This window comes from Oryctolagus cuniculus, chromosome 6 (assembly GCF_964237555.1).
Source record: "Oryctolagus cuniculus chromosome 6, mOryCun1.1, whole genome shotgun sequence".
NCBI classification, from domain to species: Eukaryota; Metazoa; Chordata; class Mammalia; order Lagomorpha; family Leporidae; genus Oryctolagus; species Oryctolagus cuniculus.
In genome coordinates, this window is record NC_091437.1 from 34746678 (window position 1) to 34767007 (window position 20330).

Consider the following 20330-nt stretch of genomic DNA (forward strand, 5'->3'; position numbering starts at 1 on the left):
GATGGAAACCTGAGAGTTTATTTAGCATCTACTTTCAGTATAAAATAACTTATTGATGGTTTGAAAATTAGATAAGAGGGAATGGACAAAAGGAGTGGCTGAATCTCAGCTTTTTGCTTGAGTTTTCTGGTTGATGGTTATGGCATTTTCCTGAGATGGATAAGTGTGTGTGCCGAAGGGCTGGTGACCTGTTTAGGCATAGTCACTATGTGAGTGCCCTATGACATTCCCCCCGAGAGCTCATCACCTCTGGCTGCCATTTGTCTGTGGGTGGAGAGCTAGAGACGGTCTCTCAGGCTCTTCCCACTCCTACCTCCACATTCAGATACCAGGTACCTCAGGGGGTTTGGTTGACAAGGAGATGATGGGAAGAATGCATTCAACACCCAATAACATTCTTGTTAGAGGTGGTATAGAAACATTAAATAACCGTAATGCATTTTAGTATCAGATTAATCTCAACTTGAACATGAAAGGACTGGGTCTAAGGCATAGAAAGAAAGATTAAGCCGCTGACCTGAAATCAGGCAGGCACATGGGTCGATCCTGAATCTTGATATAAAATAATCCCATTTATTTCAGGGATAGGTATCCTCACAGGGTGGCCAGCCAAAATGAATATACAAAATTAAATAAGTATAGAGAATTGCTCTTCACCAGGAATTTATGTAACACCTGTGATGTACCAAGGTCTGACTCCAGCTGTCAGGTAGTGAGTAATTTCATTTCAAAATGCCATTCATCTTCACTTTTGCTGCAACTCATATGAGGAGCTACCAGACTGCGTTATTACCCAGTTGGCAGTTCTGTAAGAAACGCCTTTTCGTCCCTGGAGTTCATCAACACATTCAGCACCACTCCTGAGCTTTCCTTGTCTTTTTCTACTCATTTTGATTCAAGAACAATTTCGATACCTTCCTTCCAAGTCCTTCACAATAAATTTCCACAACACTGTCATCATCCTCATCCTCATTTTCATCCTCTTCATCATTGTTCACCCTTGAACTTATGATAGGTCAACTTAATTGGTATTATACGTTTGTGGGATGATTTTTATTTACTCCTATGAAACATTAAAGGCATTGCCACTTTAACACCTACTTCGTTTTCTGTCCAGGGTATAACCAGAAAAGATGCTCTTCCCTGGGGCTTGACTGAAGTATCAGAGGGTTTCTGTTGGAGTCTTAGTTCCTAATCAGTAAATAGAAATGGCCCAGCTGCTTTCGTCAGTGGGCTCCCACTGAAGACATAGTCCCAACGTTCCCTGTAGATAACATCTGTGTATGTGGTTAATGTAAAGAAAACTTCATTACAGCTGTTCTTGGGAAATGTGTGTCTAAATGTGTATTGAAAAGCAAGTGTCATAATTGTAAAAGTAATATATGTAAAATAAAATAAATAAAATAAAATATTTCTATATATAGAAAGCTTAAAATATTTAAACCCAGAGCAAAAAAATGACATTTAATATGTCAGACCATACATAACTACTGCTGATAATTTGGGTGCCTCCTTTTGTACCCCATCTCCATTGTGGCATCCTTCATCCCTCCTACCCTCTGCATTTTAATCCATGCTTCTTGTTTATATTACTTATCTATTTGTTAGTTGTGTATTTCCTCTCAGTAGAAAGTGAACTTTATACAGACCAGGATTTTTTGTCTGTTTTGTTTACCTTTGTATCCTAGCACATAGCTTATTGGTTAAGCAAATTGTGTTTTTAATTTTATTGTAAATTATTTATTTGAGATAGATAAATAGATAGAGAGCTCCCATCCACTGGTTCCCTCCCTAAGTGTCTGCAGCTACTGGGACCAGGCCAAGCTGAATCCAAGATCCAGAAACACAATTTAGGTCTCTCACAGTGGTGGCAGGAACTCAATTACGGGAGCCATGACCATTGCTTCCTAGGTGCTGCATTAGTAGAAGGAGTCAGGCTTTGGAGGTGGGAATCAAACCCGGGTACTCTGATGCAGGATACAGCAGTCTTAATGCTACGCTACATGCTTGCCCCTAATAGTCTTTAAAATTAGTGTGAGATGGGACCAGCACTGTGGCATGGTGAGTTAAGCCAGTGCTTGTGATAAGTCCTGGCTGCTGAACTTTGTCATGGGTGACACAGATGAATTTCCATGCACCAGGCTTCAGTCTGAACCGGTCCTGGCCATTGGGGCCATTTGTAGAGTCAGTCAGCAGATGGAAGATCTCTTTCCACCCCACCCCCATCTCTGTAACTCTGCCTTTCATATAAATTAAATAAGTAAATCTTTAGAAAAAGTAAAATTTGTGTATGTGTATAAAAGGGATTTGACATATTTGGAGTAATACTATACAGACTTTTATATTCTCATTATCACTGGTATCATGATAGTGTATCTCAGTGCCTTATCAATAATGGATTTGCTGGAAGTATAATTTAGTAAAAGAGGCAGGCGCTGTGCACAGCGGGTTAAGCTGTGGCCTGCAATGCCAGCAAACCATATTGGTGACTTGGGCCCCTGCACCCACGTCGGAGACCTAGAGGAAGTTCCTAGCTCCTGGCTTTGGCCTGGCACAGCCCTGGCCATTGTGGCCATTTGGGGAATGAACCAGTTGATGGAAGAGCTCTCTCTCTCTCTCTGTGTGTGTGTGTGTGTGTCCCTCCTTCTCTCTCTAACTCTATCTTTGAAATAATAAATCATTCTTTAAAAATGGGAAGAATTTAATAACTGTACAATTTTTTTTTATAGGCAGAGTGGACAGTGAGAGAGAGAGAGACAGAGAGAAAGGTCTTTCTTTGCCGTTGGTTCACCCTCCAATGGCTGCCACGGCCGGCGCACTGCGCTGATCCGATGGCAGGAGCCAGGTGCTTCTCCTGGTCTCCCATGGGGTGCAGGGCCCAAGCACTTGGGCCATCCTCCACTGCACTCCCGGGCCACAGCAGAGAGCTGGCCTGGAAGAGGGGCAACTGGGACAGAATCCGGCGCCCCGACCGGGACTAGAACCCGGTGTGCCGGCGCTGCAAGGCAGAGGATTAGCCTAGTGAGCCGCGGCGCCAGCCAACTGTACAATTTTATAGCATAAACATACAATAGTTTACTTAAATATATATTTGGTTTAAAACACACTTGAGTGTTAAAAATACAATTGAATTCTGCTATATGATAACTTTGTGACTTTTAATAATCTCTAATCCTGAAAAATATTTTTGTGGCTGTAGAAAAAAGATGCATATTCCCTACTTTGGAGTAGGTAAATCATCTCTACAGTAAAATAATATCTAAGCAGGTTGGTTATAGAGTTGGTATAGAAACATTTATTTTATTTAGATAGAATTAATTTTAAGTGTGACTACTACATAAAAATGCAATCACTTGAAAGAGTGGAAGTTTTTGTACCATTTACTCATAACTCAGTCTTTCTTGACATTTTTAACAGTGGAAAAATACACATAGCGTAAAATTTACCATTTTAATCATTTTAAGGTCAGTGGCATCACGTACATTTATAATGTCCAACCAGCAGCACAGTCCATCTCCAGAACCTTTCCTTCTGCTACAACCTGGAAGAAGCTCATTAAACCCCGTGAATCATTAAGCCACACCCCCTCACTTTCCTCCATCACCTGTCCCCATTAACTCCATTCAGCTTTCTGTCTCTGACTCTATTGGAGCACATCAGGTAATGGAATCATGCAGCAACTGTCTTTTTGCAGCTGGCTCAGTTCACTAAGCGTGTCTTCAAGATTCATTTATGCTGCCACAAGCATCAGAACCACATTTCATTTTATGACTATATAGTATTGAATCATGCATATCTGTTTTATACCACTCTATTATCTGCTGGTGGAGACTTGGGTTGTTTCTACATTTGGACTACCATGAACGTTGTTGTACAGGTATTTGTTTTAGTCCCGCTTTCAATTCTTTGGGGGGTATATATAAAGTTCAAAGAAAATTCTTAAAATTTGATGATTTCAATGATTAAAGGACTTGACTGGGGCAAAATTTTGGCGCAATTGCTTAGCTGCCTCTTGGGACGCAGAATGCCTGGATTCAGGTCCCAGGTCCACTCCCAATTCTAGCTTCTTGCTAACATGGATTCTCAGCAGGTGGTGGTTTAAATCCTTTGGTCCATGCCACCCATGTGGGAAAGCAGGCTTGAGTTCTTGGCTCTAAAGCATTTAGGGAATGAGCCAGGAAAGAGGAAGTCTGTCTGCATCTGTGTGTGTGTGTGTGTGTGTGTGTGTATCTGTCTGTCTGTCTTCCCCTCTCAAATAATAAACAGTTTGTTAACAAATGGCATTTATGGCATATACCATGTGGCGCTGCATTTATTCTTACTTAATGGTGACGAATGATGTTTCTGTTGCCTTCAGAATAGTTTGCAAGAAGGAACCTTGTCATCAGCTAATGACCAGCATAAGGACTGTCTGAGTCTGTAACTCACACGTAACTGCTGGGCACGCCAGAGCTCCTGCTTATCAACACTGATTGCCTGGGTGCTTAGAAGACCAGGAGGTCTCATTTTATTTTCATTCAAAATGCGCTGAGCACAGGCAGTCTCAGTGGTCAGCAGATCCAGTTAGGACCAAAATAATGCACAGCAGAAATCCTTCTTTCCATTCTCCAGACGCTGAGCTTGGCGTCACAGAGAGGTCATGGAATCCTAGGACCCTCTCTTCCAGGATCTTAAAAGCTATTCCCTTGCCATACTTGACACTATTTTCAAATCTACTTCTTTTTTTAAGATTTTATTTATTTATTTGACAGGTAGAGTTATAGACAGTGAGAAAGAGAGACAGAGAGAAAGGTCTTCCTTCCATTGGTTCACTCCCCAAATGGCTGCCACAGCCGGCGCTGTGCAGATCCGATGGCAGGAGCCAGGTGCTTCTCCTGGTCTCCCATGCGGGTGCAGGGCCCAGGCACTTGGGCCATCCTCCACTGGCTTCCCAGGCCACAGCAGAGAGCTGGACTGGAAGAGGAGCAACCTGGACTAGAACCCAGTGCCCATATGGGAAGCCAGCACTGCAGGCAGAGGATTAGCCAAGTGAGTCACGGCGCCGGGCCCCTCAAATCTACTTCTTTAACATCAACTGCTTTTCCCCCTATTCATCAAGTTCTTGGAAAATGTAAATGCAGGTAGCATCAGCTGATATTTCTGTCTTTTAACATTTCATCATTTTCTTTAAAAAAATACCACTCACTTCCAGTCATTCTCCCTGTGCTTTGATATTGGTATGGAAAGGATGTGGTACCACCCATTGGCAATGACCTTAGAATCAGATTTAGGACCTTTTGTAGTCAGATTCCATATTAATTTCCTAAAGATGCCACAGCAAGTTGCTCACATTAAGTGGTTTAAGAGAAACGTATTGAGTCTGAAGTCTCACATTGGAATCAAGGTGGCAAGACCACACTCTCTCTAAATCTTATAATGGATAATATTCTGCACCAACTTCTGTTGGCCTAAATGTTCCTTGGCTTGTGACAGTATGACTCTATAAACAAATCTCTATTGTCACATGGCTATCTTCATCCTGTATCTGTGAGTATATTTGTTTCTTCCTACAAGCACACCACTCATTGGTCTAAGGGCCCACTCCACTCCAGTGTGATAGCGTTGTAACTGAACTAACTTACATCTGCAACAAAGCCATTCCCAGATAAGGTCACCTGCTGGTATAGCAGGGGTTAAAAATTAAGATATACTTTTGGGGTGCCCTCAACTCATAACAATGATCTGTGGTTTGATTGCTAACCCCAACTCTTACCAGTAGTACGACCTGGAGCTTGTTACCTGTTCTCTTTTAAGTCTCAAATTTTACTTGTATTTGGGGCTGATAAGGCTTATATGAAATAATGCAGGTAAAATGCCTAGCACATTGCTTCCTATACTAAGTTCCCAAGTCCCAGCAGATCTGATTATCAATATATTTGTAAAGGGGGCTTTATGCTAAGGGTTTAAAGCTAGGATTCTTGTTTACAGCACAGAATCTTTCATTTAGAGGAAATCTAATTTGTAATGTGAGATCCATTAATAGTATTCTGAGGAACACTGAAAATCACATACAAAGATTAAATATTTGCACTGCTTCTGTTTTTCTGTCTAGAAAAAGATTCTGGGTATTTTCCAAAGGAGTCCATGCTATTCCCCCAAATGTAAAGAATGTGTTTGCACTAAAATTCAGCATTCCATTGTTACAGTAGAAGCTTTGTACAGGAACTTCAATCTAGAAACTTAGAGTGGTGTCAGAAAGAAAAATTGAGAGTCATCCACTAGGTGGTATAAGAAAGATCGATGCTTCTAAGAGTGAATGTCAAAATGTGAGACTTTCCTTAGGTTGTCTCATTTTATTCTCAACATGTATTGTGAGGAAATGATCAACCACATGGATTTACAGAGCCGAGAACTGAGCCTCAGCCAGGTGAGACAACCCGTACAGGTTCACCAGACTAGACAGAGGCAGCGCTGGAATCCTGCTCCAGACTTCTGCCTGACTCCCAAAGCGGAGCGCTCTACGTTTCATGTTGTTTGCTTATCTTCTTACTAATCTGACTCTTAAAATGATCCTGAAGTATAAGGAAGAACGGTTTAATCACTCCCTCAATTGCATGAGTGTATGCGAATAAAAATAGTTTTTTAAAAAATGCCAGTCCTTAGGGCTGGCGCTGTGGCGCAGTGGATTAAAGCCCCAGCCTGCAACGCCGGCATCCCATTTGGGCGCCAGTTCGAGTCCCGGCTGCTCCTCTTCCGATCCAGCTCTTTACTATGGTCTGGGAAAGTAGTAGAAGATGGCCCAAGTCCTTGGGTCCCTGCACTCGTGTGGGAGACCTGGAAGAAGCTTCTGGCTCCTGGTTTCAGATCAACTCAGCTCTGGCCATTGCAGTCATGTGGGGAGTGAACCAGTGGATGGAAGACCTCTCTCTCTTTCTCTACCTCTCTCTGTAACTCTGTCTTTCAAATAAATAAAATAACTCTTAAAAAAAAATGCCAGTCCAAGTTAGAAAACCAGCGAATGGGAAAAAGACTGCTACCTCTGACTTCCACTGTTGTTTCTTTCAAAAACAATAATAGCTCTTTTGAATCAAGTGTCTATTTCCTTTATATTTTACATACATTATCTTATTTAATCCCATCACAACCTTGTTAGGTAAGAATTATTATATCTGGCCAGTGCCGCGGCTCAATAGGCTAATCCTCCACCTAGTGGCGCCGGCACACTGGGTTCTAGTCCCGGTCGGGGCGCCGGATTCTGTCCTGGTTGCTCCTCTTCCAGGCCAGCTCTCTGCTGTGGCTAGGGAGTGAGGTGGAGGATGGCCCAAGTGCTTGGGCCTTGCACCCCATGGGAGACCAGGAGAAGCACCTGGCTCCTGCCTTCGGATCAGCACGCTGTGCCGGCCACAGCATGCCGGCCGGGGCGGCCATTGGAGGGTGAACCAACGGCAAAAGGAAGACCTTTCTCTCTGTCTCTCTCTCTCACTGTCCACTCTGCCTATCCAAAAAAAAAAAAAAAAAAAAAAGAATTATTATATCTGTTTTACAGATAAGGAAAAAAAATGGAAGCAAGATTTCCAGGGAACGATGGTGAACTGAAAACATTCTTCTGTTTTCATTCCTCTCTGAAAATATCACTAATATGATAAAAATTACTGTAATATTTGGGCTCACAGGATGAAGCGGAGGGCAGAGGAGGCTTAACTGCCAATGCCATAGCAATTGGAAAGCAAAAGACAAAAGTGAGAAGGCTTCCGATGTTGGTGGGAAAATGGACTGGGAAGAGGAGCTTGCTGGGTATAAAACATTTTTGGAAAGCCATGCATAGTTTTTCATGCCATGCATCTTCCGTGAATTTTTTGAAGACTGCTCATAAAACTAAGAGAACCGAGAACAAAGCGACCCCTGGGGAAAGCTGAGAAATGAGCAGACAAGTACTGGAAGAATTGGAGGCGTCAAGTGCCTGCAGGTTAGGAGTTAAGGGTAAAATTTAAAATAAGGAGGCTGACTCGGATATGTGCTTAAAAAAACAGTCCAGTCCCTTTTCCCATCTCAGCAAGAGAAAAAGAACCAAAACCAAATCCACCCGATTGTACAGTTGGAAGGGCTGTTAAGGGGGAGGGCGAGGCGCAACTGAGTGCAGGGGAGGCTTCATGGAGAAGCGCGGGGCCGCAGATGAGCCCAGACTGGATGCTGAGGCCCTGGCCCAGCCCTGCCACTGCGCCCTGGTAACACTGGCAGCCAGGGCCACCCCCTCAGGAAAGGAGTGATGGAATCTTTCGTGGAGATTTTCACGAAGCCAAGAAGGAAGATTTAAAAAACAAAGGTTTATATACTTATTTAAGAGGTAGAGTGACAGAGGCAGAGGGAAAGAAACAGAGGGAAAGGTCTTCCATCTGCTGGTTCACTCCCCAAATGGACACAACAGCCAAAGCTGGGCTGATCCAGCGCCAGGAGCCAAGAGTTTCTTCTGGGTCTCCCACGTGGGTGCAGGGGCCCAAGCACTTGGGCTATCTCCCACTGCTTTCCCAGGCTATTAGCACAGAGCTGGATCAGAAGAGATGCAGCCAGAACATGAGCTGGCTGCCCACATATATGACAGCACCACAGGTGGAGGCTTAGCCTACTAGCCCACAGCGCCATGCCCATGTCCCCTGTCCCCTCTCAAGAAGGAAGATTTAAAGACAACAGCATTGGAGTCTGCTAACTCAATGTCCTGGCCATAGCCAGAAGCTACCCTATCAAAACTTATGTTGGCAAGACCCACATGCTCAGATCATTCAAAGAGTGGTTTATAATCAGACTCACAGAAAGTAAAACAAATTAATGGGGGAAAAACTTAAGGGAAACGATTAGAGAGAAACTATATCAGAGAGATATAATAATCAAACCAAATCAAAAGAGCACCTCCCCCCACACAGGAGGAGGAGACCATGACAATAGCCTTTAGAGAGAAAAATTAACCATTGGAGAAAACAAGTATAGCATTGGGGTCTGCGCTGTCATGCAGCAGGTTAAATAAAGCCCCAGCCTGAAGCACCGGCATCCCATATGGGCGACGGTTCTGGTCCTGGCTGCTTCTCTTCCGATCCAGCTCTCTGCTATGGCCTGGGAAAGCAGTAGAAGGTGGCCCAAGTCTTTGGGCCCCTGCACCCATGTGGGAGACCCAGAAGAAGCTTCTGGATCCTGGCTTCGGATTGGCTCAGCTCCAGCTGTTGCAGCCATTTGGAGAGTGAACCAGTGGATGAAAGACCTCTCTCTCTCTCTCTGCCTCTCTCTGTAACTGTCTTTCAAATAAATAAAAATAAAATCTTTAAAAAAAAAGTATAGCATGAATGGAAAAATTCAAAAAGGGTTCAGAGAGTAATTACAGAAACGTCCCAGGCTAATAAGAAAACAGAGACAAGGGTAGGGGCAGGTGTTTGGCCCAGCATTAAGATGCTGCTTGCAGCTATCACATCGAATATCAGAAGGCCTGAGTTCAAGCCCCAGTTCCTCCCTCCATTCCAGTGTCCTGCCCCAGGCTTAAGTAGTTGAGTGTCTGTCATCAACATGAGAGACCTAGATGGATTTCCCAGATCGGACCTCAGTCGGGCCCAGGCCTGTCTGTTGGGGGCATTTGGGAGTGAACCAGCAGCTGGGCAATCTTCCTTTCTCTCTGTCCCTGGACGTCTGTCTCCCTGCTTTTCAAATAAATACAATAAATACACATTTTTCCAAAGAAAAAAATGAGTAAATCTAAGAACATTTAAGAGCCAGCATAGGAGTTCTAGTTTCTAAATAATGGGAGGTACAGAAAAACAAATCGGGAGAACCATCACTATATAATTTAAGAAAAAACAGCCCAAATTGAAAGATACAAGTTTCCATAATGAGCCAATCAGGTGCCCGGCACAATGAATAAATCACGAAGTTTTGAAGCGTTTAACACAAATATATACGATTGCCAGGTTCTGGAAACAAAACTATCACCTCCAGAGGACCAGACAACAAAATAACTCCAGACTTCTCAACACCGTCCTGAAAGCTAGAGAACGTGGAGAGCAATGCCTTCAGATTCCAAGAGAAAATAATAAACTACCTAGAATTCAACTCTCTGCCAAATCCTCATTTGAGTGTGGGTAGAATATTTTTCATATATCCATTATGTATAACGGTATCTCCTCTGCAGACATTCTTAGAAAACTGTTGGAGGGTGTGTTTCATAGAACAAAGGAGTGAGACAAGTAAGAATGAGAGCTTGCCAGGAATCCGTCACCAAACAAGAGTGAGGGATGATGGCACAGAGGTTCCAGGCGTGCAGCTAGCCAAGAGCGCAGATAAACAGTCCAGACTGGATGAAGTCAGAGGGCTGTGGGACAGACACTTTGAGGAAAGATGGTGATGTGACTGAGGCATCTGCACATGATGAAAGGGCACTAGACAACTAGAGGAGAATTTGCAATTGCTTTAGGGAAAAGATATAGCAACGAACACACCGTGTAAGTAAGACCTTTATTAACCCCATAAAAACAAAAAACTGAGTAGGAATGGAAAAGCAATGAGTTTACCATGGGTCTCAGGATGAAACTGTTGACTACTAACCTAATCAAAAATTGTGTCAGATAGGATTACGTTGGAATTGTTGGAGCATGCTGGGCTTAAAACTGAAAGAGCAGGAACGTGAGTCAAATCCTTATGTGCCATGTTGGAAATTCAATAAATAATGCCTAACTGCAAAGAAGGAACAATAAAATTATACTCCTTAGAGACATGGTGGAAACTTCCAAATTCATTGGCCAAAAGAGGTAAACATGCTTGCTTCTTGGCTTGGGGGACAAATGAAGCACAGGGCTATAATTTCATCCTTTTAAAATAGCAAAATTTTAAGAAACATTTGCTTCTTTTTATTATATTTATGGAAGCATAATTTGGATAAAATCAAATCATTAAAAAGACTGAAATGGATCAAAATATGAAGCTTTAGGTGGTTTTATTTTTCTTTTTCCTACTTTTCTGCAGTTAAACCAAAAGCATATTAGTTTTATGCAAAAAATTATCTTCATTGTAAAAAAGAAATTGAAATTCAGAGGTAAGAAAATTTTTCTAATATCTTTATGTATTGTAAATGGTAGTACCGGAATTACAATGCAGCTCTCTGCTGTTAAGGATTCAATCTTCATTAAATTCTGTGAAGCAAAACTGGCGTACCTCACCCGTCTCTCTCATCCCTGGAGGTTCACAGCGCTGCTTTTTATACCCTATGAGCTAACACTTGATATTTTTCATTTACTTAATTGTCTACTTACTTTATCTATTTATTTACTTATCCTCATCTAATTCCAGGAAGGTGAGAAACTGGGTTCCAAAGACAAAAATACTATGACAAACCAGCGTTCTGTGTGGAAGGGCGCTTGATTCTCGTTTCTGTGTTCTCAGAATGCGGAGTGAGTCACAGTGCGTCTTGCTTCTGCCTTTGGAGAGGGTGGTTTCCTGGAGGTGTGACTGAGCCCCAGGCCCCTGTGCGTTTCCATCACTGCCTCCCAGAGTCCCGAGCACACAGGTACTCAGTGTAAGCTCTCTGGGTGCACTTGTCAGAAAAGATGTGGCATCTGGGAGTGTGATCTCAGCTTCTTTCCTACCTTGCTGTGAGTGGTTCATAAGGGCTTAAGTGAATCTTTGTTTTTTAATATTTATTTATGTATTTATTGAAAGAGTGACAGAGACAGAGGTAGAGATGGAGTTAAGGGGGAAGAGAGAGAGAGGCCAGTAGTCTGAAACCCCAGATGTTTCCCACATGGGTGGCAGGGGTCCAAGTACCTGGGCCATCTTCCAGTGGGTCCCCAGGTGCATTAGCAGGGTGCTGGATGGGAAGTGGAGTGGCCAGGACTGGAGCCAGCATTCTGATGTGGGATGCCAGGCAGTGACAGGCAGTGACTCAACCTGCTACACCACAACATTGTCTCCACGTGAGGCTTTCTTCATCACTGACTCCATTTGGGAATCCAGCGTGGCAGAAGAAACATTCACTTAATGTATACAAAGTTAGGAAATCCACCTGAAAAACTGTCTTTTTAACCAGTGCTTAGATTTTGCCTGTCCTTTTTCTCTTTTCCTTGGCAAATCATGCCAAGTCAATTCTTAAAAAAGAGTAGGACATTGAAAAGGGGCCAGTTGTCTTCAGTCTGACAAGTACATGATAGACCAGTGTTGAGTGTTGGGACCTTTCTGTTGCCATAGTGAGATACATTTACGGCTGTTCAAAGATCACACACCTGTGACAAAGCAAATACCCTCTCACTCCCACTGTGACCCGTCCTTCAGTCTCTACAGGGTTTTCATCCATGTATTCACTTAGGAGAGTTGGTGATTATGAGACAGATGGGGTGGAGAATAATAAATAGTTCCCTACATGTCTGGACTCAAAGAATGAGTAAGTCAATTCTTTTGAGATATAAATGCAGTGTCTAAGAGGAGCTTCTGAAGTAGTCTCGTAGTCCTTTATTATTATTATTATTATTATTATTATTATTTTTGACAGGCAGAGTGGACAGTGAGAGAGAGAGACAGAGAGAAAGGTCTTCCTTTGCCGTTGGTTCACCCTCCAATGGCCGCCGCGGCTGGCGTACCACGCTGATTCGATGGCAGGAGCCAGGTACTTATCCTGGTCTCCTATGGGGTGCAGGGCCTAAGCACTTGGGCCATCCTCCACTGCACTCCCTGGCCACAGCAGAGAGCTGGCCTGGAAGAGGGGCAACCGGGACAGAATCCGGCGCCCCGACAGGGACTAGAACCCGGTGTGCCGGCGCCACAGGCGGAGGATTAGCCTAGTGAGCCGCGGCGCCGGTGCAGTCCTTCTTTTATATTGCAATCACCGAATGCTTCTTCTCATTTCCTGGGAAGCTGTCTTTCTGATGCTCCAATCAATGCAGGGATGAAATGAAAAGTTGCAAGGAAAAAGGAGGTATCAAATGCCTTGTAATGCTTTTCTTGGGATTTAATAATAATTTCCTCTAGAATGCTTTGCTGGGCCTCCTTGGACTAGGTCAGCTTTGTCCTCTCTACGTTCGCATCACACCCTGATTAGCTCCTCCCTGCTGGAGACTTAAATCAGGTTTTCTAAAATACAAAGGAAAATTGGAATTATTGGAAGGTGATTGGGGCTGCTGGCAGAGTAATGAAAATAGGGCCTATATGCAGATACTTTAATGCCATCAGTGCTTGCTCTTTATCTTATTATTCTACTTTATTCCATGTATTGGCTTTATTCTCTTGACCTGCTGCTTTGCTTTTTCTACATTCAGTCAGTTCAGTTCTCATTTTCTGGAAGCTTTGTGACAGATGGGGAAGCATGTACTGCCCTATCAGACAGCCCAGGGTACAGATGTAGATTGGAATGGCTTGGGCCATAGTCACATGCCCAGAGTAAGGCTTCAGGATAGGGATGTGGGGTGCTGTGAGTGACCAATACCAGAGCCTGCAAGTTGTTGGTGGGACCTGGATTGGTGAAAGACAAGCCGTAGAAAATGAAAGGCCCTGCCTGAACAGAGGAGAAGCAGAAATATGGGTCTTATCAGAAGCCATTATATTCTGGTGCATGACTATCTTTGTTAAAGGAACACAGTAGAGAACAGTGTTTAAGGGCAGCTGTGGTGTCTCCTTGAATAGGACTCTGCCACTCTGCTGCTCACCTACTCTGTGGCCTTGGAGAAATTACTTAATTTTTCTGGGGCTTTACTTTGTTTACCTATATGGCCACAATAGTAGTAGTATTTCATAGAGTTGATAGAAAATTGGGATAATGTATGCAGCACGTTTAGAGTAATGATGAGTACTGCTTGCGTGACTACTGGATGTTAGCAATGATTAATTATCCTGTTGTTCCATCAGACTGTACATTTCATGAAGGAGGTCACCTGGGCTTGCTTTCTCCCAGGATATAGCATAATGTCTGGGTGCTACTGAGTGAGCAATCAGTAATTGCATCAGTGAACACAGACTGAGTTCACGGAGCAATGTCTGTGACTGCCTTTTCTGCACGTAGGGTCTTCCACTGTGCCAGGGAAAACCATTAAACATTTGCTGGATCGGAGAGTAGAACTGGAAGCTGTGGCCAGCTAAGCAAGCTCTGTTCACATGCTGAATTGACTTGGCCTTCAGAGAAGCATAGCCTGAAGCAGTGTCATGTTTAAGAAGTAAAATTGTGCAACAAATTGATGTAAAACGGCAGATGAGACCTTTCTGTTTTTATTTATTTTTTATTTTATTTGAAAGAGAGAGAGAGAGATGGAGATGGAGAGAGAGATTTCTGTCCATTGGTTCACTACCCAAATGCCTTTTGGGTCAGGCCATAGCCAACAGCCCAGAACTCAATCTGGGTCTCCTATGTGAGTGACAGGGACCCAAGAACTTGAGACACTGGTTTCTGCCTTCCAGAAAGGCACATTAGCAAGAAGTTGGATTGGAAAGAGAGTATCAGGACTCAAACTGGGCACTCCACTACAGGATTTGGGCATCCCAAGCAGAGCTTAGCTGCTCTGCCAAGCACCCACTCCCAGGCAAGACTTCCACTTGACTTTTTCCTTCCGTTCTTGTGGATGCGTCTTATTTTGCTATACTTGAACTCATTCAGACTATTCTGGTTTAGTTTGCTAACAATTTGGATCATATTACTTTGGAATTTAACATTGTGCCAAATAAGCAAACATTTACTAAATAAAATACCAGCATAGGCAAGATGTGGAGGGCCTCATTTAAGAGGATACTCACACAAAGTAGTTCAAAAACATTCACTTACTAACAATCCTATTGCCATGACTGTAAAGAAAAAAATTGCCAATTGCTTTAACTTTTAGTTTAAGAAATAGTAGAAAGGCTTTTTGGAAACTTTAAAATTTAGAAATATTTTTGTCCTGCGTATCTTGAATAGATGCAACATAATTTACACTAGAGATGTACTCAACAAAAGAAATTTTAAAAACTAAGCATCAGCAGTGAAATCATATCGGGGCACATAACTGGCCTGGCTGTTAACATACTGCCTAGGATGCCCCATCTCATATCAAAGTGCCTGGGTACAAATGGTAGCCTCACTTCCAATTCTAGCTTCCTGCTAATGTAGACCCTGGAAGGCAGAGTGTGATGGTTCAGATGGCTGGGTCCCTGTCACCCATGTGGGAGACCTGGATTGCTCCCAGCTCCTGGTACTAGCCTTGATGGTTGTGGGCATCTGGGGAGTGCGGCAGCAGATAGAGGATTTATCTCTGCTTCTCAAATAATAAATAATAGGCTAAATTAAGACTAAAGAATAAAATGTAGCGTATGTTTTTAACAATCATGAAATAAAAAAATGTCTTTCAAAGAAAGACACAAACCCAGAGAAACAAAAAGGAAACGATTGATTTATTTGACTATTTAAAATGTAAAACTTTCACATTAACTAAAAATATTTTTAATGATCAAAAGCCAAATGGACATTCTAGAAAAAATATTCCTGAAAAATGTTAAGAGAGAGTTAATTTACTCTTTTTTTGAGAGGCAGAGATACAGAGACAGCTATATAGAGAGCGCTCCTATCCAACAGCTCACTCCTCAAATGTCCACAACAGCCAGGACTGTGCCACACCAAAACTGGAGTCAGGAACTCAATCCAGGTCTCCCACATGATTGGCAGGGATCCAACCACCCGAGAAATCATCAGAGCCTCCAAAGGGTGCACACAAGCAGAAGGCTGGAATCAGGAGCAGAGCTGGGAGTTGAAGCTCTAATTTGGAATGCAAGGTCATAACTGCGAGGCAAAACACCTACTCCTACCTGACATTTTTAAACAGGCTTGTAATTAAGAAGTCTAATAAGTCTAACAGCAAGATATATGAGTAGTCTATTCACTGAATAAATAAGTACACAAATACCTGCAGCTTCACTCATTATCAAAGAAATATGAACTAAATCAATAATTTAATACTTCTCACTTGTCAGATCAATGACAGTTGATGTGATAGTGTTTGCAAGATGATAGACAAAAACATCATTCTTAGAGATGACTGATAGGAAGGAGACGTGGTGCAACATTGTTGCAAGGTAGTGGGAAATGTTGATTAAATTAGAAAATTCGCATTTTCTTGGGCCAGCGGTTCTATTTCTATAACCTTAGCCTACAAACATATGCACAAAAGTCTTTCAAGGAAGTTCAAAGTACCATTGCTGGTAATTGTACATGACTAAATCATCTTTCAAACCCCATCAGTAGATTAAATATTTTATGGACATTGATGCAAAGAAAGATAAAGGGGCTGTTTAAAATGAGCAGATAGATCTATATGTGATGGTATCAGTGGACAGAGACTATAGAGTTATGCAGAAAGCACAACAAACCATGCTCCTGCAGGAATGATAGGAAGTTACCATCGCTGTCAAAAAGAACACACACATGCAGAGAAAAAAATCTCTTAAGGAACACACAAAGATTTATTAACAGTGGTTGACTCATGGGAATGGAACTGAAAATTTGGAATGGAAAGTTTAATTTTCATTGCATAATTGTAGTTTTAGACATACTTTGTAATTTTTAGCTTTCTGTGGACACTTCCGGTTCATAGCATCTCGTTTTCAATGCCACCTATGATTTAGGCTTCACTAGCTTCATTTTATAGATGGGGACATTGTGATTTGGAAACATTGGGAAACATGGCTAAAATCACACAGCCGCTGTCCTTGTCCATCATCAACAGAAGGACTGGCACACAGAGCAAGGTGTACAGTTAGTATACTCAACATATGTTCATGATATGACTCTTAATAAAACTGAAGTCAATTTTGTAGGAAAAATATTTTTCCCAAGTATTTTTAATCTTAAAAAATGGAATTTATGCTTTACCTTCTAGAATACTCTTCTAAATTCCGCATGTCCAGGTGTGATTACAAACCCTAAAAATAGTTTCCTATTCTCTTCCCTTAGACATTCTTTATTGTGGGGATGTTGAGATTGGGTAGATGGTAAGAAAACTAAAGCAAAGCAAACCAAAAGCATTAACCCTGGGTCTCAGAATTAACATATCTATGTTTAGGGAAAGAGTTGGCTAAGACTGACTTACTAAGCTGTTCTAACAGGGAAGAGGAAGAAATCTCTCCTTGCGTCCCCTGACTCTACTCCTGGGAAAGGTAGATACATAAAACAATAATGTTAAGACAACCCTGTTAGTTAAGACGCTGGACATAGAATCAGAAAAGTGTTTATGAATTTACATGAATGCAATTAAGAAGACAGGAGTGAGGTGATACTGCCCACTCCTCCACTCACCTGTGGGGATGTGCTTTGCAAAAATAGCCAAGTGGTTATCCCCGCGGTCAATTTTACTTTCCACTTGACTGTAATGAATATGAGCCTCCCAACGAACAAAGTGTGATGTTAATGTTTAATCTATTTTTCCCATATAGTAGCTCCTACTGTAGTTCATGAGCCCCACAGGGTCTTCACACAAGTCAGATACGACTGTGTTGGACTTCTTGAAAGACTCTCTTGGTTTTCAAAGGGGCACTCTCCTGGCGGACTTCTGCACGTACTTTTCATTTAACAAGGTGTTGTCTTCCTCTGTCTTTGGAAACTAACTAGAACGTTAATGAGCTCCTACGCTACTTACAGCCATGGCAAATTATTCAATCTCTCTGGGCCTAAGCGCCCTTACCTAGATATACTATAAGGTTGTTGTGAGGATAAAAAGTAGCATAAAAGTGAAATGTGTTCCAACTCCTACATAAACAGACCCCTGAAATATGGAAAATTTCTATGTCTAGTTGACTACTGGGGAAATGTGTACTCATACCAAAGAAATATTTTAAAGACATTGTAAGATATTTATTGTAAACTATTCCAGGTGAAATCAAAGCATTAGGACTCCTTTGGCTTTGTCTGTTAACCTGATAGCTCTCCAGGCAACCACAGGCTACCCCACTGAGGAGACAGCTAGCTGCTAAGACTGGGTGAAAAGACACATCGAACACTGGACTCTGAGGCACATAAGAAAGCCATGGAAAGGGGTACTGGCAGCATTTTGTTCTGTAGGCCACATAGCTTGGCCAGCCTGGCAACGTAAGTGAAGACCAGGCTCTGCCTCCACTCACACTCAACCCTATTATCAAGGCCCCCGGAAGACACACAGCCTAACAGTGTCTCCAGAGGGACTCCCCACCTTCCTGGCTCCATGGAGCACAAGGAAAGTTTCTCAGAACATGAGACGTGCACAGGACACAAGAGGTCAACACAATGAAGGTTACTGTGTTTCAGAGATTAGAGGGAACACTGGAACAGCACACCAGACACTCTGAAAACCTCAAATGAAATGAAATGACACTAACGTTTGCCATGTATCTCTACAGTGCCTGATAATACCCAGGTGTTCTGATCGCTTATGGTGGTATTGCTGGGAGCTTTGAACTGTGATGTTCCCTAAGCAGCAGCAGTGGTAGTCCTAATAAAAGTAGTCAGTTCCACACAGCAGTCTATTTATGCAATTCATTTTGTCTTCCTATAAACTCTAATGAGATTTAATATCATTTTACCCATTTTTTTCTGAAGTTTTATGGTTTTTAAATTAATTAATTTGAAAGGCAGAGAAACAGTGAGGGAGAAGGAAGGAGAAAGATCTTCCATCTGCCGGTTCACTTCCTAAATACCCATAGCAGTTGGAGCTGGGCCAGGAGTTAGTAACTCCATCCTAGTCTCCCATGTGGGTGGCAGGAACTCAAGTACTTAAACTATCATCTGCTACCTCCAAGGGTCTGTATTAAGAGGAAAGTATAATTGGGATCATCAGAGCCTGGGTTCAAACCGAAGCACTCTTCTGGGAAGCAGGCATCCCAAGCAGTGGCTTTTCCATTGCATCAACACCTGGCCCATCACCTCCATTTTATAGGTGCAGAAACAGAAGCAAGATTGCACGGCCATTAGGTGTCGGATATGGGATTTGGACTGAGATGACTTCATCCAGCGTCTGTGCTTTTCAGCTCAGGGTTAGGCAACGTTTCTTTGAAGGGCCAGCTAGCAAACATGGTGGGTTTTAATAAATCCTCTGTTGCATATTCATTTGTTAAATGATCATTTAAAAATTTAATAACCAGTCTTCGCTGATAGGCTATTCAAAAACAGGCTGCAGGCCCATTTTGGTATTTACTGCACATTTTGCTCAAAGCTTTAAGAGCACAGTGGATATGCTGTTCTGTGTGCCAGTCTGACATGCCAAAATACTGGTGACGAATCCATAGTTCGGGGGCACGCATTTGCAGCACACCTGGGACACCCGCATCCAATATCAGAATGCCTGGTTTGTGTCCCAGTTCCTCTGTTTCCTATCCAACTTCCCTCTAGCATATATCCTGGGAGGTTGCAGATGATGGCCCAAGTACTTGGGTCCACGTGGGAGACCAGGATTGAATTACCCAGGCTCCCATCTTGTGCCTGGTCCCGATCATTTAGTGCATTTTGGGAGTGAACCAGCAAGTGGAAAAAACAAAGATCTCAATTTCTCTTTCTTAAATAATATAAGATGAAAATAAATAAATAAAAATCAAGAAAACAGTCATCCTCAATTCTGACTTCATCTGTTTCTGTCTCTCTCTCTCTCTTTCTCTCTCTTGTGAATTTTTGGATTAGGCTTCCTCGTACTTGGTGATCTACTGTTGGACATTTGAGAAGGGACTGTCAGGAATGAATAAGAGCTTCTGTCCTTCATTCGCTTTGAATCTGTCACTGGCTTTATTCCTAGATTGAATTTTCACACCTGGCAGTGACTTTAGGTAGTGTGATATTGGCCTAGAATGTATTCTTTCTTTAACTGACTAGACTTAAATGCATAAAGAAGTTGCATTATCTCTAATACTGTAGGCCTGACATTTTTCTGCAAACTGACATTTGCAAGGCCACAGTAACTTAGGCAGTTCTGCTAGTATAAATTTACCAAGAATCTGACATATAATTTTTAATCTTTTTCATTAAGGATTAAAATGGTTTATAAAAGGACATGGTTCATGCAGAGGACTCATATCACAATGGAACATTCTGCTTTCCAGGTACCTGCTGTTTGCTTGGAGATTGAGAATGCAACTACAGCACTCTAGGCTAGGCTGCTAGTGAAGAAATCAGTACATTACTGAATATACTCAAGATAAAACCCTGAAAAAAAGGATGAAACCTTGGACTTGCAAATACATGCTGGTCAGATTTTTTTCTTGACATTCCCACTGTACATGATGCATTATCCAAACTCATGTAATGAGTGTAACAGTTCATTGATTTTAATTTTTCAATAAGAAACACAAATAAAAACTTATGAAAATGAAACATTTTTCAAATTATTTTTACCACAACCCAGGTTAAAAAG

General features: G+C 42.2%; 1 protein-coding gene across 8 annotated transcripts in view; it reads left to right on the forward strand.

Moving 5' to 3' along the window:
* STK32A (serine/threonine kinase 32A) overlaps window positions 1–20330 on the forward strand; it is a 139255-nt gene that overhangs the window by 15393 nt on the left and 103532 nt on the right. Inside the window, exon 2 of one of the 8 annotated variants that reach the window (XM_008255190.4) lies at window positions 11395–11518. The exons of 2 other annotated variants lie outside the window; for them this stretch is intronic. Coding sequence is in view for 2 of the 6 variants with exons in the window: in XM_051843478.2 (XP_051699438.1) it covers window positions 12328–12388 (61 nt within the window). In the remaining 4 variants the exon portion in view is untranslated. Of the gene's footprint in view, window positions 1–10368; window positions 10458–11394; window positions 11604–12228; window positions 12389–20141; window positions 20165–20330 lie in introns of those variants that run through there. 5 more of the 8 variants (XM_051843480.2, XM_051843479.2, XM_051843478.2 and 2 more) reach the window with 5 other exon arrangements.